Consider the following 24,599-nt stretch of genomic DNA (forward strand, 5'->3'; position numbering starts at 1 on the left):
GTTTTGTGGTTATTTCATTTCCCCAAACCTGCTGGTAGGTGAAAGGTGAAAAGAGAACAGAAAAAAAGATATTAAAATTGCACTACACAGCCTTTCTTCCTTCCTTCTTTCTTTCTCTCTCCATCCTTCCTATTTCTGGTTAGGCACTATCAATTAAGGGAGGTAAACAGAGATTTTTATATTTGCTTCTAAAGCAGGGGTAGCAAATCAAAGGAAAAATGCCAACTCTCTCAACACTCATGCCAACGGCAGACATCACTAATCAACCATGGCACTCCAGATTCCTTAGCCTTCTCTTGCTTCCGTGGTGTTCTAGCCTTAGCCTTGGGTTTGACTCTCCCAGTTCTGCACTTTCCTGTGGTCCTGCCATTAAGGCTGAGTATTTCATGACGCTGAAATTCAGAGGCCTGGCTATCTTCCAACAAGCACTTTGTGGTACAAAATCCAAGGTTTCTGAAAGTAAGGAAGAGACCAGACAATACACCTTTCTGACTCACTCCACATCCCTCCAAAAGGCAAGTAAAGCCAGGAAAAGTTATCTGGGCTGAACAGTCTATTTCTTTACTTCCTGGAGAAAAAGAGTGGGGAGCAAAAGAGTAGGCCCCTATTAATGTTTACACCTTGATCTTAACTATGTCTGTTTTTAAAGCTGATGTGTGGTTCAGATTCACCATTCGCCCTTTCAAAACGTATGTGTTTAAAAGAAAGTTTCACGACAGTCACTAGGGGCTGCGTAAGCATTTTAGGAGCACCTTCCCTATATATAAACACAGGCGTTCATTTGGTTTCGAATTTAATTGCTCTTTCCAGAAAGCCCTTAGTGACACCATCTCGCATCCAGCCTTCACATCTAGCTCCGCGACCTCAGAGAGCGGGATTCCTGAGCACTGCCTGCCTGCCGTGGTAGCCAAATGTGACTCTCCCCAGCTGCTGCTGCGCGTCCTGCTTTATGACAGGGGCCTGCCTGATCACCCCAAACCATTCCAGGCACAGAGCCTTCCAGGCAACAAGAAGCTATTAGATGCAACCTGCTTGGACCAGGGCCACCTTCAGTTCCCAAGGATCACTTCTCTACACGTCCACTGGCGTGCTTTCTTTCTACTGCTCAGGAGAGGCCCGTCTCCACACTTGCACAAAGGATCTCCCCGGATAAAGAAGTTAACAGAAAATCAGAGAATGGCCAAACCTTGCATAATTTAATTTGATAAATGGCACATAAAAGTCTCAAAATAATCTGGAACATCAAAATGGAGGTAGGTTCAACTATGATTAGAAACGTGGCTGCCCCGAGCTTCCCTGGTGGCGCAGTGGTTGAGAGTCTGCCTGCCGATGTAGGGCACACGGGTTCGTGTCCCGGTCCGGGAAGATCTCACATGCCGCAGAGCGGCTGGGACCGTGAGCCATGGCCGCTGAGCCTGCGTGTCTGGAGCCTGTGCTCTGCAACGGGAGAGGCCACAACAGTGAGAGGCCCGCGTACCAGGAAAAAAAAAAAGAAAGAAAGAAATGTGGCTGCCTGAAAAACAGACACAGACCAGAAGAGCTATCTGGGGCACCTCTGTCTATCCTTGGGAGCTGAATGAAAGGTGGAGGTTTCTCCTGTGCATGTGTTTGTCCCCAACTCCCCACAGCTGCTGGCTCTCAAGAAAATGCTGCTTGCAGGCGGTGACCACATAAAGGGCAGCACTCCTCTGCTTCATAGAGAGTTGAAAAGATTTACATAATTTTTCTGGGGTCCCAAGATTTTTTCGTTTTTTTGGCATCACCCATAATGTATTTGTCCACGGGATAAACAGAGACGCCTTCCCCTACAATTATATTTGCTTAAAGGAAAACACAGCTGCCTTTCTTGCATATTAAGACGCAACTGGAACTAGAGAGACCAAACAAAGATTTCAAAGGGAAGGGAAGTTTTTATAGCATAAAAGACACTCCACCAAACCGACGTGCATTGAAACTAAAAAACAGAGGCAAAGTAACGACTATTCTCCGTGGGGACAAAAGTCCTATTGAGCAAGAAGCTATAGGTGCCATTTTCCAGAAGAGCCACCTGCTACTACTTGGGGCTACTGCAGATATTCAAGAGCCAGAATTTCTGAGTCCTTCCATCTACTGGGCTGTGTGGGAGAGAGTGCACACACGGGTGCCCTGAGGCAAAACCAATAGGTCATAACTTGATGCTGTCGCTGTGGGATGAGGGAACCATCAAGTTGACTACTTAACAATGCTCTCTTAGACAGGCAGCATCTCACTGCTAGCTACTGCTTAAAGGAAACCTTTGGAGAAACACACTAACCCAGGAGAAAGCAAGTGAGGGACCCATTCCTTTGGGAAGGGGAAGGTACTGTACTGCTAAGAGGACCTGCCCATCCCAAGTACCAAATTAGCAAGAGAGGATAATGAACCTAATTAGAGTTAGTTATTATTTCCTATACTTACAATTGCATCTAATAATACTGCTGCCAGCGGAGCTGTTTTATGTGATGTCTTCTTCACGTGGCAACCTTTTCATAAATCAAAGCAAAAGCCAATACCAGACAGATTCTTGTACAGCCTGCCTGACAATAAAGGTTAACGCTGAACCTTCGCTGTTATCAATCTTTATAAATGTGTCCATGATGTGGCAAGACCGCTCTGCACTACAGTTGGCTGCCGCTAATTCATACAAGGTAGTGACCCACTAGGTTAATGGGACTGGATAATCAGGACACTTTTAACTGAGCCAGAAAAAGAAATGGCTCTCTTATCCTTGCCTTAAAGTATATAGGAGTTTTCTCCTCTCTGCCTTGGTTCCACGGCTGCCTTGCTCAGAAAGTGCCTACAATCAAAGCAGGTAAGTCAGCTTTCGTAAGAAGGTAACTTGTTACGAGGTATTTCATTGGCTTTTGTGGTAGAGAGCTCCCTGACTTGAAGATGTCATGTTTCCGAATTCAAGCAGAAAATGTTAGTGAGACGTACTTCGGTTTTGGAAAATCTATGAATCTGTCTACATTAACAGAAGTGAAAAATAGTCTTCAGAAACAGCAAAGGTCAAGGAGTTTTCACATATCAATAATCCTTCCTTAACAAAAATTCACATTATACAGAAATCTGAACTGAAGGAATTCCCAATTAATGACAAACCTTAACCTAATAAACAATACTCCACTATATTTTGAATTTTGCCGTCTTCTTAAGTTCCCTACTGATACTGTGAAGAGGAGAGCTCGCCTTCTCTAGGGCATGTATTGGAGATGAACTCTGGCAATTAGCTAACGTCCAACAAAAATCAGCCCTGTATGAAATTCTGTAAGTGAAGACCTTCAACAGCTAGATAAATCAAACCATCAAGCTAGGCACAGAGATGTCACATAGCCACAGTCCCATAATTTGCTGAGTGAATGCATTTCAGCCTGTATTTACTGAGTGCAGAATATGTGCAAGGTGCTGGGGGAGATCAATAAACAAAATAAAATACACTTCCTGCCCTCAGGAAGGTTTCATTTCAACTGGGAATGATATTCACACACTGTAACCTGATATACAACCTTGGTAATGGGCCCTTCCCAAGAGCCTGTAATTCTCACTTAGCTTTTTAGACAACAGTTTCCTCTACTGTAAATTCAAAGTCCCTTCTAGAGGAAAACATTCTGAGGATAGAAACTGAAAAGCAGGAAAAAGTTTTATAAGAGTTTAATTCAATCTAGTAAATAACAGTATTGATAGTAATTGAACACGCTTAGGAGTATTACTGCTACAAAGATGTCTATGCTGCAGCTCGTGCCTTCAGGGGCTCTTGTTTTAGAAGGGAGGTAGGTGTAAAGGCAACTACCATGCAAACTGGGCTGTAATTAAGGGCTCGAGTTACCTGAACACACAGAGGGAGCAACCGTATCCTTCTTTTGGGAGCCCGAAGTGGGAAGGGACATGTCAAGGAAGACTACAGAGACACTGACATGTGAGACGAGTCTTGGCAAGTGGACAGCTGACATGGAGGAAATGAAGGTGTGCTGTGTTACAAAGCTGCAGAAGCACAGGTGGAAGGCATGCTCTCGCCTTAACGGAGTGAACTCTGGGGTCCATGAAAGAGTTAGCAAAGATGAGGCTGAGGAGATGTCAAAGGTTATTTTCACAGTACGCTTCAATATTGTTAAGTTTGGGGTGCCTGTCCCAACTTCTAAATAATGATTTATTAGAAACTGTCAATTATTCAGCTTTGAAGCAGAAACTTAGTTCGTTTTTAATCATATGGATCAGATTGATGGAGGAGTATCTTAAGATTGCAAGGCAAGCTGTTAAAACAAAAACTATTATCAGTAGCCACTACTTATCACTGCAAATCAGGATTATCACAACACTGCAACCAAGTAAATGAATGTGGGTGCTGAGACTGACAGAGGACTGCAGCCACCATTCTTAGCTCCTAATATTTAAATGTTGGATTCACGAAAATAACTGTCATTGCTTTCTTGATAATAAGCAAAAGTTATAAGCACGCTTATTAACTACAGTGACATTAATAACATAGCATACTATCAGTGTTAGGATTCCACACAAGATTTCATTTGAAAACAGGTCCACTCACTGCTTTAAAAAAAAGCAAACAAAGAAAGTTGGAAACTCTTGGAGGGACTGGGAGACGGGAAGGGAGTTGTTCTTTCCAAGGCTTGTGTTTTCCCTTTCCACCCTCTAAAGGGATCTACACAGAGAAACAAGGTTATATCTGTGATTAGGTTAGCTTTTAAAACCCAGAATGTAGTTTAAACACACACACACACACACACACACACACACAAACACACACACAGAGGCAAGTGCACTCTTTTTCTTTGTGTTTCTTCTTTCTGACCGCAAACCTCCAGACTTTCATTCTTCACTGCAAACACACAAGGGTTAAATAGGCTTTTGAGGAGTAAACTAGACACTTAACCAGAAGTGTCACTTTTATTTCTGGGAAAAATTAGGGTCCAAATGCCAAGCAAGTGACTTCAGAACCAACTTTATGGAGACTTTTGTTTATTTATCATCGACTGTCAACCTATAATTGCCTACAACCTCAAATTGATGGAAATATTCTAAAGGTATGACAAGTGATGAGATGAGGACGGTACCATACACTAACAATAGCTGCACTTCTCCTGGCACAGACTCCCATGTGCATTTCTAACTAAATTACATATTTCCTAGCCTGTTAAAATATAATTATTATTTTGAGTACTGTTGTTAACCGTTGGTTAATGATTTGACAGAAAACATGTGTCTTTAAACACATTTTTTTAGAGGCGTGGTACAGTCTCAATTGCAATTTTACAGGTTTGGGGATTATCCCTTAGGGGGAAAAAAAAATATATATATATAGGATTATATGATGGGCATAAATTTTAAAACACACACAAAATTCACTCAACAGAAACTTGAACTATCGATGACTATAATCATTAGCTAACTACTGATTGCTTGGAGTGTGCCAAGAACATGAATGGCCCTCCTTTAATATTCCTATGTAACAACTCTGTGATGATCACCTTTCACAGATGTAGAAAACTGAGGCGGGGGTGAGGAAGGAAAAGTAACTTGCTCGAGCCAGTCCACTGCACTGTGTGAAGGATATCTATCAAAGTTATTCCCAGTAAAAATTCTGCTCATGTGGATATTTACTACTTCATTATAGCTCCACTGACTCTGTAGGATAGAAAAATTAAGAGACGTTCTAATAAGTTAAAAAAGAAATCAGGAAGACCAAGAACCACAAACAAGAGAAAATGAGCACATTTTCCTGGTAGTTGCTATAGTAAAATCTGTAGCATAGTAAACATTCCGTTTTTTTTTAACATCTTTATTGGAGTATAATTGCTTTACAATGTTGTTAGCTTCTGCTGTATAAAAAAGTGAACCAGCTATACGTATACATATATCCCCATATCCCCTGCCTCTTGCGTTCCCCTCCCACCCTCCCTATCCCACCCCTCTAGGTGGTCACAAAGCACCGAGCTGATCTCCCTGTGCTATGCGGCTGCTTCCCACTAGCTAGCTATTTCACACTTGGTAGTGCATATATGTCAATGTCACTCTCAACACTTTGTCCCAGCTTACCCTTCCCCCTCCCTGTGTCCTCAAGTCCATTCCCTACGTCTGTGTCTTTATTCCTGTCCTGCTCCTAGGTTCTTCAGAACTTCTTTTTTTAGATTCCATATATATGTGCTAGCATACGGTATTTGTCTTTCTCTTTCTGACTTACTTCACTCTGTATGACAGACTCTAGGTCCAACCACCTCACTACAAATAACTCAATTTCATTCCTTTTTATGGCTGAGTAATATTCCATTGTATATATGTGCCACATCTTCTTCCATTCATCTGTCAATGGACACTCAGGTTGCTTCCCCATCCTGGGTACTGTAAATAAGAGCTGCAATGAACACCGTGGTACATGACTCTTTTTGAATTATGGTTTTCTCAGGGTATATGCCCAGTAGTGGGACTGCTTGGGTCATATGGTAGTTCTATTTTTAGTTTTTCAAGGAACCTGCATACTGTTCTCCACAGTGGCTGTATCAGTTTACATTCCCACCAACAGTGCAAGAGGATTCCCTTTTCTCCACACCCCCTCCAGCATTTACTGTTTCTAGATGTTTTGATGATGGCCATTCTGACTGGTGTGAGGTGATATCTCATTGTAGTTTTGATTTGCATTTCTCTAACGGTTAGTGATGTTGAGCATTCTTTCACGTGTTTGTTGGCAATTCGTTTATCTTCTTTGGAGAAATGTCTATTTAGGTCTTCTGCCCATTTTTGGATTGGGTTGTTTGTTTTTTTGATATTGAGCTGCATGAGCTGCTTGTATATTTTGGAGATTAATCCTCTGTCAGTTGCTTCATTGGCAAGTATTTTCTCCCATTCTGAGGGTTGTCTTTTCACCTTGTTTATGGTTTCCTTTGCTGTGCAAAAGCTCTCAAGTTTCATTAGGTCCCATTTGTTTATTTTTGTTTTTATTTCCATTCCTTTAGGAGGTGGGTCCAAAAGGATCTTGCTGTGATTTCTGTCCTAGTGTTCTGCCTATCATTCCTTTTTTCTTAAACCTACTTCCTAGATACCGTATCATAAAAAAGAGGAATTTTATGGCATGAAGTACAAATAGATATAACATTAATAAGAATGGATCAGCTTCCTGAAGAACGTGGCCAAGAGCTTAGCACTCAAATCTTTTAAAGATTCAGCCTTAATGTACTCTCTGGAACAATGATCCTATTTTCTTTGCATCATCAAGTTCTGAGAGTATTTTTCATTTGTCTTGTCATCAGTTAGAAAAAGTGAAGATGTGTATACATTTTGGTTTTCAATTCTCCTATTAAATCAGCTTCTCAGCGCTTTGGTTTCCAAATGCTCCAAAAGAGGTATGGATTGACATTTTTGCCAAAGGACAATTTTTTTGCTCTGTAGTTTTTTTTTTCTTATATAAATTTATTTTATTATATTTATTATTTTGGGCCGTGTGGGTCTTTGTTGCTGCGCACAGGCTTTCTCTAGTTGCAGCGAGCGGGGGCTACTCTTCGTTGGGGTGCTTCTCATTGTGGTCGCTTCTCTTGTTGCGGAGCATAGGCTCTGGAGCAGGCGGGCTTCAGCAGACGTGGTGCACGGGGTCAGTAGTTCTGGCTTGTGGGCTCTAGAGCGCAGGCTCAGTAGTTGTGGTGCACAGGCTTAGCTGCTCCGTGGCATGTGGGATCTTCCCAGACCAGGGCTCGAACCCGTGTCCCCGGCACTGGCAGGCGGATTCTTAACCACTGCACCACCAGGGAAGCCCCACTCTGTAGTTTTTCCCAGAGTTAATGGAAAAAGTCCTGCCACTAATCTCAATTCACCTCTAGGGAATTACAGACTAGCAGGAAAAACTGCAAGGATTCTGCCAAAATGTAGTATTTTCAAATTGCACAAGTCAAAAGCTGAAAATTTTCACAAAGTGGGCTTTCCTTTTCTTTAAAAAAAAAAAAAGAGAGAGAGACACAGACAAACAGACAGGCTCAGGAGGCCAGCTGTAGATTCACTATAATAAACCCTCTGAAGTTAAGTAACCTGGGCCCTGCCAACTCTAAGCCCATTCGGTCTCTGCAGGTACCACCCCGTATAGGGTTCAATGTCCAGCACGTCACCCACATAACTTACCACACCTTATAACAACCCCATAAGGTCTTATATATACATTTCCTCCATCATCCAAAAGAAGCCCAAGAGGTTAGGTAGCCCAATGCCACATAGTCAGAAGGACTGGTCACAATTCAAACCCCATCCATGTCATAGAAACAGAAGTACCAGTTCCTGGGATTTCCCTGGTGGTCCAGTGGTTAGAACTCTGCACTTCCACTGCATGGGGCACGGGTTTGATCCCTGGTTGGGGAACTAAGATCTCGCAAGCTGCATGGCCAAAATAAAAAAGTACCAGTTCCTAAGGGTTTATGTCCAAATTTGTCCCACTGCAGCCTTTTGGGGAAAAAACAAAAAAAACGGCCAAAAAAAAAAAATCTTTTGAAACACAATCTGAGTGCCTTTCAGTAGCGGATGGGCTCAATAAATCATGGTAGAACAATGCCATGGAACACTACGCAGGTACTGAGAAGAATGAGTTAGATTTACATGTGTTGACCAAAGGAGATATACCCATAATAAATGTAAGTTAAAGAAATATATATGGTATAATCTCAATATATAAGGTAAAAATAATACAACATCTATGTTTATTAATGTTTCTATGGATAGAGATAAAGGAAGGATGACTATCAAACGACAACTTCACACACTTTATTTTTAAGGGGTTGACTGAGAAGGAAAGAGGAAAAAATTACATTTGCCATGCTAAGAAAGAAGTGGGGGTAGTATACTGATAATTTTAAAAGTCCAATAGCGTTTATTAATTTCATATGCTTTTCACTACACTAAGCATCCAGGAAGGATATCAAAAGGCAAAAGTTGATCACAAAACGAAATGGGAAGGAAAAAGAATTCTTAAAAGGTTCATTTAATAATACTAGAATCTTCAAGGGAACTAGCAATCTATGAGCTAATTTTATATATACTGGATGCGTATAATCACAGTTACAGACATAAACCACATACAATTTGCCTATAAAACATTCTTTTCAAAAACATTCAGAGCTTGGTACCAAGTGAATTCTTAGGACACCATGGACAAAGAGATCGTGGCTAAGAGTATTTTTTTTAAGTTCATCATTATACCATTTCAATTAAAAGATGATCTCATGTTGTGGACTGCAGGGAGTGCTAAAATGTGGAACCAGTGTATTGGCTTTTGGTGACCCTCTATCTCCTAAAACTTCTTCTCTGCAAAGTTGCCCTAATATTTCCCCAGAGAGCATCCCATGAACCAAACCTTTCCTGAACTCTTTCCTCTCCACTTTTTCAATCAAAACTACTTTTTCCTATGTCTCATTCTCTCAAAGCCCTGAACTTTGCTAAGAAACCATACGGTAAGCTAAAACTTGCTTATTTTTAATGCATATTAACATGCTTATATGATAATAGTAATTAACATGAAATAGCAAATCGTGATTATTATAACATACACATATGTATGCACCAAATATCATATCTGTATATTTGACAGGCTCCTAGAAAACACTACCAACTCAAAAGCTTAATTCTCATGGTGTGAATTATGGGTACCAGGGATAGGTGATTTAAAAAAATATTCCCAAGTAGGCAAAACTTTTGGTCGAATTCTCACATCCTATTAACTCTGCCTTTCAAAACACAGCATTTAAAGTCCTTCGGCGTCTGACCCTAATCTTCCTTTTTGGCCTCCTATTCCATCACACCTCCCCCTGCATTCATTCTAACCGTTTCTAGCATATGATTCCCTCTTCATGGAAAACCATTCTCCCTCTTCTTATCTTGAGAAAATCTCAAAGTGAGCAGAGCCAGCCTGCACGCTAGGCACCTCTTCTCGCAGTCTACATCCTGCTCGTCATCCCTACACTGTCTTGTCTGTGCCTTCGTATTAGCATTTACCACACTATAGCCGCTGTTGTATCAATCTGTCTCCCCATGTGTACTGCAAGTGTCCGGAGGGCAAGCATCATGCCTTCTTCATCTCTGTATTTCCAAGTTTATAAAAACCACCTGGAATGTATGAGATACTCGACAATTCTTCTTGAACAAATGTTGAAGTTATAATTCCTGTATCAGGTTTTGACACCTTTACAGTAGAGCTAGTAATTTCAACAAGTATCAGACCTCTGAGGGCAGGGACTTAAACTTATATTTCTGTATTTCCAGGGCCCATAGAGCACAGAGCATCAAAGACACCCCGATGGATGGCTGTGTTGTTGATACTGATGATGAGCTGTCACCTTACTACCCTTCAAAATACATGTACGTCATTGAGCTCTTCACTGGGGGAAGAAACCAAACAGACGAAAACAATGTATCAGAATCCACTCATTGAAAAGAACTCCCAGGACAGCGGAGTTGATGAAATTGGTCTCCTGGAAAAATCCGGTATCTCAAATTCCAAGACCTCAAAAATACCTCCAAACCAACACGCCACTAACCACACCAAAAACACAAATGACAAAGTAGTGACAAAACATCTGATCCCTGCTTCTTGTCAACTAACCAGGATGTCTGAAAGATGCACCCTACACCCAGCGATGTTATTTTCTTTACATTAAGGTCTTTTGTATTGGAGAAACTGTATCAGGGAAAGAAAACTGGTTAATTGTGAATAGTACCAAATGAGCTGTAATGGAGGCGCTATGAATGTAAATCAGCGAAGCCTGATGCAGAACACAGCAGCATCTGGGCGTGCAGCTTGCAAAGTAATGAGACTGTGATGATAAGCTGGCACCCAGCTTTGATCACTTCATCTTGCTCAAGAGCTCTGCTGGGGAAACAGAGGTGAGAGGCACTGACCTCCCTCCCACCACTCCGCAGGAGCACAGAAAACCACAACGGATCGGACTGATCCCCTTCTCTCTTCTCCTCCTTGCAAACACACCCCTTTTTCAGAACTGACGGTTTCATAGCAGGGAGCCCAGCATAAAACAGGCCAAGAAAGCTTCTACCGTATGAAGTGCCATGTCTGAACACGTCGACAGTAATTGGCAATTCATTTTTCATCCTAAAAGCAGAAACAGGCGTACGCTACCTTCAAACTCCCAATCATAAACCGCGCTGAATGTGCCTTGTACACAGACAGCTTTGCTGAGATCTACACCAGTGGCAGGCTGGTGGACTTCAGAGTCTCCACAGATGGGTCTGTCTCACAAATAAATAGGTATTTGTGTAATCTCAGAAGCACAAGAGAACAAAATGAAGAGAGAATGGCAGCACATTAAAAAAAAAAAAAAATCCCACCACACAACAGCAGCCCTTAGCCTTTCTTGTGTTAATATTGTAATTGGCACATAGCTGACTTCTTTGTGCTTGTAAGGTCCCTACAAGTGTGTTTAACATACTGAAAAAGGAGCTTTTTAGTTCTTGAAAAGGAGTATAAAGCCAGATGTATCCCTGCACAGTATTTCTTGCCAGCCTCATCCAGAAAAGGGAGCTGAAGTGTCTTGTGTGAAGGGAGCCAAGAGTGAGAACTCCCTTTAATGAGCACATCTATCAGTTTTCAAGGGACGCAGATGATTACCAGCATTTAGACATACACACTCACAAAAGGAACATGGCAATTTAACTGCTGGCTGGTGCATGAGAAAGCACGTAAGACAGCTGAAGGCAGCCATGTGAGCAAGTTGGGGATGCTTGGCGACACTTTTACATGGGAACATGTGTGCTTTCATTTCAACATGTAGGGAAGGGCCAAGATGCAAGCTTTCACAAGTTTTCAAGCATTTTGCCAGGACTCGGTACATAGTATGAACAAATTGCTGCCTAAGATTATAATATTAAAAAGTACCAGTGTTACTCTATAAATGTTTCACGTACAGATACTGCCTATAAAACCCCTTTATCAAAATTTACTTTCAAAACTTAACCAGGCCTGGGACTTCCCTGGGCGAAGTGGTTAAGAATGCGCCTGCCAATGCAGGGGACACGGGTTCGATCTCTGGTCTGGGAAGATCCCACATACCGCGGAGCAACAAAGCCTGTGCGCCACAACTACTGAACCTGCTCTCTAGAGCCCGCGAGCCCCTGCACCACATCAAACAGTTGCCCCCGCTTGCCGCAACTAGAGGGAGCCCGTGAGCAGCGACAAAGACCCAACGCAGCCAAAGATAAATAAATAAAAATAAATCTATAAAAAACAATTATAAAAAAAAACTTAACCAGGCCTATCTACAAGACTCTAGGCCAACAAGGAGACGAGTATAATAGGCAAACATAATTTAATGGGGAGCGGGGGAGACTTATTCTTAAGAAAATAAATAAAATAAAGCGAGGTTTACTCCTGTATCTGTAGAGATCAAGCATACTGAATGAACAGCCCTGACTCAGAGATGAAGTTTTCAAATTCTAGTAAGAAAATATGATTATGGATAGGATTAGAAATCACAGGTTTCTTAAGACTATGATTAAATTGAAGAAACTTATTTTACCTGGGACAAATTACAGTTAAAAGTTGGGTATTCCCAATATTTCGGACATTTTTTTTCCTAATTAAAATTAGGAAATTAGGGTATTTTAAGATTAACATTTTAAAAATGTACTGATCTTAGGTGTTCACACTGTAGTAAAATTGTATATATACCTGGCTAACTATTACCCAGAAAAACAAATATTCTCAATACCTCAGAAAGTTCACATGTGTCCATTTTCAATTAAGTCCCCCTCTATCCCCATCAACTACTTTCTGATTTCTATCAATATAGACTAATTTTTCCTGTTTTTGAACTCCACAGAAATGGAATCACACAATGGGTACTGTTTTGTGTCTGGCTTCTTTTTGCTTAACATAATGTTTCTGAGATTCAGCCATGTTGTTGCATGAATAGTTTATTTTTTTAAAACTGCTAAACTCATCGATGACCATATGGGTAGTTTCTTTTTGACTACTATTAATAAACCTGATATGAACATGTGTACAAATCTTTCTGTGGATGTATATTTTCTTTGCTCTTGGGTAAATACCCAGATCTGGAATTCCTGGGTCATAGAATAAATGTATGCTTAAATTTATAAGACACCACCAAACTTCTTCCAAAGTGACTTTGCTCTTTTATACCCCCCAACAGCAAAGCAGGAGAATTCTGGTTTCTTCACATCCTTGCAAACAATTAGTATTGTCAGTCTTTTTGATTTTCATCATTCCAGTGGTTTTAATTTGCAATTCCCTGATAGCTAATGATGTTATTAGCACTTTTCATGTGCTAAGTGGCCATTCTTATATCTTCCTTTGAAGTGTCTGTTCAAGTCTTTTGCCCATTTTTTTTAAACATCTTTATTGGAGTATAATTGCTTTACAGTGTTGTGTTAGTTTCTGCTGTATAACAAAGTGAATCAGCTATATGCATACGTATATCCCCATATCCCCTCCCTCTTGCATCTCCCTCCCACCCACCCTATCCCACCCCTCTAGGCAGCCTCAAGCTGATCTCCCTGTGCCATGCAGCTGCTTCCCACTAGCTGCCCATTTTTTAAATTTTCTAAATGGTGTCTTAAGATGAGAGAACCTTTTAATCATGATAAGGTCCAAATTTATCAATTTTTGTATTTTGTTTGCTTACATCTTAAGAAAAATAAAAAGAGCCAGAAATAGGAATCCTTGATAGACTGACACCATGAGAGATGATGTGGAAATTATACATTCAAATGAGCAATGAGAAGACACATTCAAGTACGATTATCCTGAAAGTTTTGGTTTCAATTTTAGTACCATGGTTTTACCCCAGAAATAGTGGCAACCCTAAGTTAATTATCTGGTTGCGAGCAGGGAGGGTTGATAACATTTGGAATAGGCTTCCCAAACCACCGAGTGATGAAACAAGTAGGTATCACCATATGGCGGAGCCTATACAACTTCCCAGAGACTATCCTGAGAGCTATCACTTTTAGGCATAGATAACTTCTTTGATATAATTTTTACCATACTTAAGGCTCTAGATGGTTAAACTCTGCAAATCTGACACAAGGAAAGAATTAAAAATCTACATCCTACAAGTCTTCCTGGACATTTTAAGAAGTGGCAGGTCAGTCAGATGGTAATTAACTCTAATTGGCCCCCCTACAAGCTTCGATGCTTTCTATCTGTAGCTGAGTGGCACTCAAAAAGCAAAATAACTTTTTCTCATCTATGAAAACATCAAAGGAAAATTTTTAAAAATTATTTCCAACTGGATCCTTTAAAAAGTAAATGAACTCTTGCTGGAATCAGCAAGAGGAAAAAACTTAGTAATCCCAGTTAGAAGTATCTTTGGGGAACTATGAGCTGTGTAGATAATTACTCAAATAAGCAAGGATCAATAAATTCTAAAATACCATGCACCCTAGAACTCAAAATGTTCTTGTTTTAAATATTATGATACAAAGAAAGAAACAAGCTATCATTTTGGCAGAAACTTCATTTATCTAACTAATAGTGTGCAATTAATATTTCATATAACCATGTAGGGTAATGCTGGATTCTTAATGGATCGTATTGATTAAGGAAGAAAGTTCAATGCTAATGTTCCTGTAGGGGAAAACAGAACGATTTGTTATCCCACGCAGAACAAATCATGAATTCAGGAGTTTATGGCCACTAACCTAAGGGCTGCAACAAGACTGATTTTGATAATTTACATGAAACACATAAATAGATTATATTAAAGGAAAGAATATGCCCAGAGCAACCCAAACAAACGCCAGCTGCCACCGCTGAGACAGGGAAGAGAATTCCAGGTCATGGATTTAAGGTAGGATGTGGCCAATCTGGCCTCAGTGGCTAGGTTCCTTCACATACTGTGTTGAAGTGATAAGGAAGTTTCCACTGTGACCCTCTTGACCTTGAGACCAACTGCACATGTTCATGCAACAGCAGCAGTTTGTGTTCTATTTTGTGGAACAGATAATACTGTCGTATGGCTTACATCCCTGTCCTGCCCTCTTAGTCCTATATTCCAATCAACTTTGCCATCCTGCCCTGCCCCCTTCTACAGACACCTCTGGACTGAGTGGAATCCTGCGAGCAACAGTCGACAGTCAACAGTCCATGCTGTTTTACAAGGTGGCTGCACCAGTCTGCATTCCCACCAGCAGAGAGAGAGAGTGTGTGTGAGTGGTGGGGGGGGGGGGGGGGGAGTGTCCCTTTCTCCTCCGTACTCTCCAGAATTTGTTACTTGTGGACTTTTTGATGATGTCCATTCTGGCCGGCTTGGGCGGCTTTGATCTGCATTTCTCTTGATGGTTGGCAATGCTGAGCATCTTTTCACGTGCTTGTTGGCTGTCTTCTTCGGAGAGGGGTCTGTTTGGGTCTTCTGCCCATTTTTTGATTGGGTTGTTTTCTTGTTGTTGGGTTGTATGAGCTGTTTGTGTGTTTTAGAGATGGAGCCCTTGTTGGTCGCATCATTTTTGAGTGTTTTCTCCCAGTCCGAGGGTTGTCTTTTCATTTTGTTTGTGGTTTCCTTGGCTGTACAGGGGCTTGTGAGTTTGACTGGGTTCCATTTGTTTGTTTTTGCTTTTGTTTCTATTGCTTTGGGAGACTGACCTAGGAAAGTGTTGCTACGATTTATGTCGTAGGCTGTTCTGCCTGTGTTCTCTTCTAGGAGTGTTATGGTGTCATGTCTTAACATAATATAAACAACAAACAACCCTACACTTCTAAATAGGTAATTATAACCAAGTATATGCAGAAATGATACAGGTGGAAACCTAACTCGCAAGTGGTGTTAATGTTTCTTGGCATTTACTTCTGTTACCTTAGAGAATAAGTATGTAGACTAAGGCTAGAGCTCCAACTTAAAGAAATAAGAAGAAACTAACTAACTAGACAGATCTGATTAGGAGGGCTCTAATTTTAAGGGGGGAAGGCACTGATCGCCTAAGGTTTCCTTACAAATCTAACCAATTCTACACGCCCATGGTAAGAAATACTGTCAAACAGTGGTGTGTTCCAAAGCAGGTCTCACTTGCCTCGGAACTAATTTGTTGCTTTGGGGGGTGTGGGGGAAGAGAATGACACATACAGCTTCTTAGTTTGAGAGGCGGCAGGCTGCTCTCCACATATCCCCTGATGAAGTACAAAAGGGGCTGCCATACCACACACAACATAACTAAAAGGTCAGCTGGTGTCTTACAACTAAATAAAACTACTTAGGTCCATTTTTTAGATGAAGATCAATGACAACTTTTTTTTTTTCTTTTTCAACTTTTAAACCTTCTGAGCTTGAATGCCCTAAAGAGAATGGCAGTTAAAATTTACATTTTACAGATGGAAGAGACAAGTCAAAGGTGGAATAAATAACCTGCCTGAGGAACTGGGTGTTCTAAATAACTGAGACTTTGTTTCAGCCAAATGGGTATTTGCTATTGGACAAACTCTAGTGGGTACATGAAATACTGTGGAAGTTGACATAGGTGAGTTGATGTTTAAAAAAAAAAAACAACAAACAACCCTATACTGCTAACTAGGCAATTATAACCAAGTGTATGCAGAAGGAGCACAGGTATATTTACTTTTTCTAGAATTTAGCCTCTTCAATTGCTAAGCCTCTTACTGAATAATCAAGATGTTGTTTGGCTCTAAGGACCGTAGGGAATAAAATGTCACCACTGCAGCTGCTATATTTCCTGCTCACAGCCCTTCAAATTAAAAAAAGGGGGAAAAAGGCCCAATACAAATGCAGAATTTAATTAGTTAGTAAAAGCCCCAATCCTTGCTCGAAGCCCTGTTCTTCCTGTAATATCGCATTCTTTTCTTCTTATGTAAACTTTTCATTAGGGAGAAGACATCTTTATAATACAATAACTCGAGTTATACTGTAACTGCTGGTAACATAACTCCTGCATTAGAAAAGCCAGCATGTTCAAGTAATGTTGTTTTAATACAATTTGTGTTCAGCAGAAACCAAGTCAACTTGGTCACTGAGAATTTGATCAATGTGAATTAGTGTCTTACTGAGATAAACCATTTGATCATTTAGAAACTGATCAACGAGAATCAGAGATAAAACATTTATCATGTACATTTGGTATATCAGAGCCATTCACGCAGCACTAAAGTAGGTTATAAGCAGACATCGATAAGTGTTAGAGACAATGTGCAGGGAAACTGTCAGCTGCAGATACAAGTAAATATCTGAAAGTATATAATTTTAATCCTTTTGATAGGGCAAGTTACTCAATGAGGCAGCTGGAGTCACTGAAAAATTATAGGAGCTCAGCTTTGGAAAACCTGGAAAGAAGCACAGCAATGCTGAAACACTGCAAACTTTGGAAATAAGTTTTAATTAAAAGTTTAAGCAGAATGGTAAGTAACATAAATTTACTTGGCTAAACTTCTATAAGAGTTTTAAGACTATTAATCAGAGTAAACTTTGTACCTGCAGGACAATTAGTTCTATTAATCTAATATTTCCAAATTGAAGTCACATTGACATTCAAGCGCACTGGCTTATGCATCTAACAGAATTATAAATTTGCCAGTCAAAACCTTATTTAATTATTTTACAGCCAATTAAGCAGGATCTTTAAACACTGTTGCTTAAAACTGTCCATACTCCACATGTGTAATTACAGAGAACATGAGAAACACCTGCTGATACCACTGGCGTGTTATCCTGAGCTTCACTAACTCATTCGTAGTGTAGCTATTAAAATCACACACCCTAAAGAGAAACTAAACAGCACTGCCAGTCAAAGTGAAACCCTAATAAAACCAAGAACATTTTAAAGACAAAGAATTTTATACTGAAGCAAACCTTTGACTATATAGTGATATTTAAAAAAGCCATTTTATCTGTAAGAGTTTTGCATAGCATTCCACAGATGCTCTACAATCACCTAAACTCCTTCCACAGGGTAACTAATCTTTTAATACATTGCAAGGATAACCCAGGCTTCTTCCATGAGCCTAAATTTGTAAGTCAGGTTTCAACAACTTCGTTCAAGGATAAAAGCGAGGGGCTTCCCTGGTGGCGCAGTGGTTGAGAGTCTGTCTGCTGACGCAGGAGACACGCGTTCGTGCCCCAGTCCGGGAAGACCCCACATGCCGCGGAGCGGCTGGGCCCGTGAGCCATGGCCACTGAGCCTGCGCGTCCAGAGCCTGTGCTCCGCAGAGGGAGAGGCCACAACAGTGAGAGGCCCACGTACCGCAAAAAAAAAAAAAAAAAAAAAAAGTGAAAACCCCTCCTAACATCTGGCACACAAAGGAGCATTACCAGTATTCACATCCAATTGCACAGAACCATACTCCTTTACGAGTGCTTCATCTTTCAAAGATACTGAAGCCAAGTTGAAAAGTTATACCTCTAATAAAATCAGTCCAAAATATTTTTGAGAGATCTATGTCACTTCCCATATATATTTTTAGGGAAGGTAGAACTGCCCACTGAATTATCTAAAGGAAAACATGGGAGTGAAAGATCAATCGTCTTTGAAATGCTTTTGTTTGATATTACATTGTCTTCACAAGGCTTACACTGCCTTTTGCTTTACATTTGCTTGATGTTTGTTTTTATATTTTGAAAACAATTTGTGTGTACATAACACTATGGTAACATTTCCTTTATGTGGGTGTGGTATATTGACCCCAATCCACTGAGGCAATTGGATTCTGATGCTGACTAACAAACAGAGCCCCTGTGGCACTCTGTCCATACACCCCTTATTCTGTCTATACATCCTGACAGCTCTGACACACATCCCTTTTGGGGCCGTCCTGTCATGAGAGCTTTATATGCTGTCTCCTGGCTGGACTGTGAGCTCCCCAAGGGTAAGAACTCTCCCTAATGTTCTTTGGGGAAGTTTTAACATCATCTAGATTTCGTTTGGAACCAGATACAGAAATCTCCCCTATGGTGCATAGTTTCATAACATGAGTTGGACATGATAATAAAATAATAATATCATAATAATAATACATAATAAAAAAAGTCTAATATTTATTGAGCATTTACTTTGTGCTAGACCTGTGCTAAGCGCTATCAATGTAACATTTAATATAACATTTCGCTTAATTACCTACAAGTTAGAATATAAGGATTAATACTGAACATAATTTTCAGTAGCTTAGTTATAACATGGTACTACCGCCATGTAACTAACTCAGAACTAACACCATAACTTGCTCTATTTAACAGCTAATAACAAAGGGTGATAAAGGTGATATGAAGTGCTTATAATGACTGTTTCAGTTGAGCTGGGAAAAGAAAAGGTATATCTCTTGAATAAAAGCTAGATGTAAAAAATACAAGTATCACTGGGTTTACCCAGTGATTTGGGTTTTATAGCCAAAATTTTAAAGCTATTTTGGGGAAAAAGTTATTGCAGGAAAATAAACAGCACACATTCTTGATCCCAAATTACTTAATTTCCATTGAAAAAAGAAATAGTAAGTTTTAATAATTTGATATTTATTAGGGATACAATTATCACAGTGGAACCAACTGTGGATTTTTAAAAAGCTTTGGTTTATTAAATCTGTCTTATTCTTGCCCTCCTCTGACGAGCTCTAAGCTCCACGCTGATAAGACCCCACCTATCTCCTTCATGGCTGTATATTCAGAATGCAGGGGAGGGCATGTTGCATAGAAGCACTATGAATGAATGATGTGTTGATAAAATAGGGGGGAAAATTCCAATAAATCTAAAGTGTTTTACTGGTTTACCACCAAACTATAAAGTGAGGGACTGAAGTGTGAGTTAATATTTAAGCCTCCCTAAAATAATTCCATTAGCTATCCTGCAGGATGCCCCAATGTAACTGTTGTTCATCACATGTGGCCTCAAATGCTCGGAGCATTCTTTATTCTTTCTCTTTACAGTGATTTTATGTGACCACCCTATCAGGTGCATAATAGTGCCCTTGAAATTGCAATTTAAAAAGCTTCCATCTCCTGTAACCAAGATGTATCCAAATGAATCCTTCCATCACATAAAATTAACTAAATCCTCCTCAAAGTCCTTCAGAGTTTGCTGTCCAAGAGGAACTGCTGAGTTCAGCTCTGCCAGGCAATGGAAAGAATACAGTACTCTGCCTTGCAAAAGACTGAAGATGTCATGATTATATGAGGTGCTCAAGTTTCTAAGGAGAAACAAAATTCCGTTGAGGAATCTCTGTGTCTTCAAAGATGGTAAACATCTCTTACATCCAAAGCACTATCACTTCCTTGGTGTGACACTAATCAACTCAATGCAAACCAAAATACGATATTCTAGGAAGCTCAGGCTAGCAGGTAGTAGCTGAAAAAAATGATATAATGAAAGTCACTTTCTGAAAAACCTAGCTTTGAAATTCCTGGGTTTTTGTTTGCACTGGAGTTAGCCAAACTGCAAAGTCTGAGGGCAGAGTCCCCAAGACTGTCCTCACTTCTAGTATCATCTGCAAGTTCAAGGGGTTCCCAAACCACCCTAAGCTTTGATAATTCAATAAAAGGACTCACGGAACTCACTAAAGCTATTAAACTCAGAGTGATGGCTTATTATGGGAAATGATACAGAGAATCAGCCAAAAGGAAAAGAAACCAAAGTCTGAGGGGTTTCCAGATGCAATGTTCCCACTGTCCTCAGGATGCGTTTCCCTCCTGGTATCGCTGTGTAACAAATGCAGAGTAGTATCAACGAGAGACGCTCACCCAGACTTTAGTGTCCTGAGCTTCACTGGAGCCTCATCACACATTCTTGCCTGCCTGACTGCCCCGTGGCTGAATTCAGTGTTTGGCACCGGGCTGATACCACACGTCATAAGGGGCCCATCATAAATAATAAGACATTTCTTTCACTTGGGAAATTCCAAGGGTTTAGAGGTTTGTCCCAGGAGCTAGGTACAAGGGCCAGAGCTCACTTTGGGAAAGGCCAAACTGTTTACTACACCAGATTGGAGAAGGACCTAATAAAGAATAATACCTTCTAAAGATAAAAGAGAATGATGCTGCTGAGGCTCTGCTTAAAACTAAGTCCAAACTACAGGTCCATGCTGTCTTGCAGAAGGTAAGTCATGATGACTTTTACGTTTGTGCTACATGCAGCCTCCCATTCTGCAGTAGGCTAGCCCAGGCTGAATGACTTGGCAGCTGGGCATGGCTTCAGAAGAGAAACCAATTCTTTTCATCTAAAATCAGACTTCTCTCTCTATGAAATTCAGCTTCCACCAATTTTCCAATAAACTAAGCTCATATTTCTGTTTCTCCTTTATCCCTTCTATCCAAGTGTTATGGGCTGAACTGTGTCTCCCCCAAAATTCTTATGTTGAAGTCCTAATGCCTGGTACTTCAGAAAACAAATTTGGACAGAGGATTTTTAAAGAGGTAAGTAAGTTAAAATGAAGTCATCAGGATGGGCCCTAATCCAATGTGATTTATATGAGAAGGAGATTAGGACACAGATGCAGAGAGGAAGGCCATGTAAAGACAGCCATCTGCAAGCAAAGGAGAAAGGCCCCCGGAGAAACCAACCCTGCTTCCACCTTGATCCTGAACTTCCAGCCTCCAGAATTGTGAGAAAACAAACTTCTGTTGTTTAAGCCAGTCAGTCTGTGGCAGCCCTAGCAAACCAGTACACCAATTCATCACTAATTCATGTCTAATCTCTCAGTGACTTTTGCATCCATCCCCTCCTTTTCTCTTTCACTTATAGCGATATCTCATCTGGTATCTCTGGCTTTTTTTTCCCCCCCGCACACCTCCAATCAAACCTCACATCAACTATCAGACTAATTCCTAAAGGGCAACAGAAATTGGGGTACTCACCTGGTTAAACACCTTCCAATGCCTTCTGGCTAAATGAAGACCAACTTCTTAGCCCAGCAGCTAATGAATGACCCTACCAACCTTTCCAGCTGTATCTCGCACCAGTCTCTGTGAATCAAACCACTGCTCTTAACTAGTTTGTCACCCAACTACTGAAGATGTTTTCGTTTTGAATACCTTTCCTTCCTCATTATTCAATACTCCTCTTCAAGCCTCAACTAAAATACCATCTTCTTTATAATGACTTCATAGATCATTCTAGTTAGAATTGATCTCCTTTAACTTAAATTTTAGTTATTTGTATAGTTATCATCTTACAAGGAAGAAAGACCCAGGGTGCCAAGTCAAAGGTTCTCAAGGTACAGAGACCAAAGGTTTAAAAAACATTGCTTTAACATTAATGGGAAGGATAAAAACCTAACTTTGAGAATACATATGTAGAGTGCCTTTTAAAATCAAGTCTATCCAATACCATATCTAAATTCTAAAGATAGCATATTAACCTTTAAGAGTGAGATTTATGGCTCATTTTTAGAAGGCCTTTCCCAACTGCCCCTAAAGAGATAATTCACTAAGGAAGACTAAAGGTTTTTGTCTATTTAAAGATACCTCAAACCATCTTTTTAAAAAGTCTTTTTTTAAATCAACATTAAAATAACACCAATATCCATTACCACACAAACTGCACTATAGCAGAAAGTAACAACATTCTGCCTTAGGGTTTAATCATTTTATCAAATGTTTATAAACATGCCAAGGAAGGAGGTCAGAGCCCAATGCACTCTTTCAACTAAACCTGTCACAGCACCTTTCTGTGCTTCACTAATTTGCACAAGTGCGACTAACAGAGGTTACACAACAGAACTATTTATACACTCAGGAAAATTCTGAATGATGTTTTCTGACCTAATGTGAGCACTGGAAGCAAAGGGAAAGTACAGGGCTATGGGTCACAGACACTTTGATCCATCAATTACAGAACATTCATTTAAACATTCCAAGGATTAACACAGGTAGCAATTTAACATCACCCTCATAATCAAGGGCAAGGTAAAGTCTGTGATTTAAATGCTGTCAAGGTACATGTGAAGAAATGAAAAAAGCTTAAATGGGAGAAAGGCAGATACCCGTTGGACATGCCCACCATTTTATGATACACAAGTGAATGATTTCTGTGTTTCTATTAATAGAGATAGAAATTTAACATCACCTTTATAATCAATGGTATCCTATCTTATATAATATTCCAAATGAAAATTCTATCACCATTGCTTTCAATTTCCCCTGAGTTCATAAAATTGAGTTGCAACACAGTCACCAAATGCCCATTCCTTGCATTTGAATTCCACTAGAGCAACATGGATCCAAACACATTTCCAAGTATTCCAGAGGGCTAACATATCAAAGAGCAATAAAGGTGTATTTTCATCTTGTCAAGAGGGTAAATAATGATAATACTATTAAAAACTTACTTGAACTTTGCTTCCACCTCCTCAGCAGCTTTCTGGTATTGCTCAGTGGTGACTTTGTAGAACTCTGAGCTCTGCGGATAAAGATCGATAGCAGAGTTTTCAGTATCCAAGAGGACAAAATGTGTGCAAGACCTATGATTTCAAAAAAATACATAAAATCTTGTGTCGGCCACTCAAGCAGTAGGAGAAAGATTTCTTGCATGGTAGCATGAATACTTACAAAAATACATGTAAAGCTACCCATTTAATAACAGTATAGTTGTCGGTATACAGGCTGTAATTAAAGAGTAAATGTTCACATTTGTAATTCATCATTATTTGATCCTTCTGAGAAAATTCCTAACACATTTTTGAAAGATTATTTTGATCTCCCTTATTTGGAATCCACCACTGCAAGATCAAAAGACACTTTGATTGAATATGATATTCACACACTATACTTGCCTATTATTCCAGTGTTCCACCTAGGATATGAAAGGATCATTTCTTTTTACACAGTACATTTATCCTCAAGATGGATTCTTTATGGAGCAGAGTTTGTTCTATCATCTCCATATGACCACAGAGCATCAACATTTATAACAAATTAATCAGTAAGAACAGGGGTGCAGATTTAGGTAATTTTTATTAAAAAATGTTTCAATATTACATGAATGAACACATAAGCAACATAAATCAAGTTGTAAGAGCAAAGTAATGCCTTTCCTGGGGCAGCAAAATTAAAAATGATCCATTCTGGCTAGCTACTGTGAAACCTGTCTTACTGCAGAGGGTGGCCTAAATGACCCTATGAGTCTTCAGACTCCATGAAATACCCTGCAAAATGCATCATAGTGCAAAGGAACAAAATGCAGTAGACCCCAAAATGCAGTCTACTGTGCCCCTTCATTCCCTAATCACTCAGGTTTCACATGCATGACTTAGGGTAGTTTATTTTTTAATAAATCATTGTTGGTTGGTAAGAAAATGAAAATGAAATCCTCTTCACACCAGTGACCCCTTTGCATTTAACAATCTGGGTTGCCCAATGACAGTCACATCCAGGTTTGTTGGATGTAGATAAAATCAATAGGTATGTGATTAGACAGCAGACTCAGGATGGCTGGAGCAATGGACAGGTCACCATTTGAGATGATGAATGGCTTTCTATCAACCTAGAGTCCCCTACGATGCTAACATTTACTATAATCTTATTTGGGCTGCGATTTATCTTTCTTGCACCTGATCAATAAAGATGAACAGAACAGTTGTAAGGATCGATTGTAATTTTTTATCATTTTCAAACACAAAGGTGTATTTCTGACATGAAGAC

At 40.0% G+C, this 24,599-nt stretch overlaps 1 protein-coding gene across 7 annotated transcripts in view; it reads right to left on the reverse strand.

Annotated features, from left to right (window-relative positions):
- Positions 1-24,599, reverse strand: part of CHCHD3 (coiled-coil-helix-coiled-coil-helix domain containing 3) — a 538,892-nt gene that overhangs the window by 286,649 nt on the left and 227,644 nt on the right. For all 7 annotated transcript variants that reach the window (XR_013829655.1, XM_079931113.1, XM_079931114.1 and 4 more), the window contains exon 6: positions 23,288-23,358. Coding sequence is in view for 6 of the 7 variants with exons in the window: in XM_079931113.1 (XP_079787239.1) it covers positions 23,288-23,358 (71 nt within the window). In the remaining variant the exon portion in view is untranslated. The remainder of the gene's footprint in view (positions 1-23,287; positions 23,359-24,599) is intronic.

The sequence above is a fragment of the Stenella coeruleoalba genome, assembly GCF_951394435.1.
Source record: "Stenella coeruleoalba genome assembly, chromosome: 9".
Classification (NCBI taxonomy): Eukaryota; Metazoa; Chordata; class Mammalia; order Artiodactyla; family Delphinidae; genus Stenella; species Stenella coeruleoalba.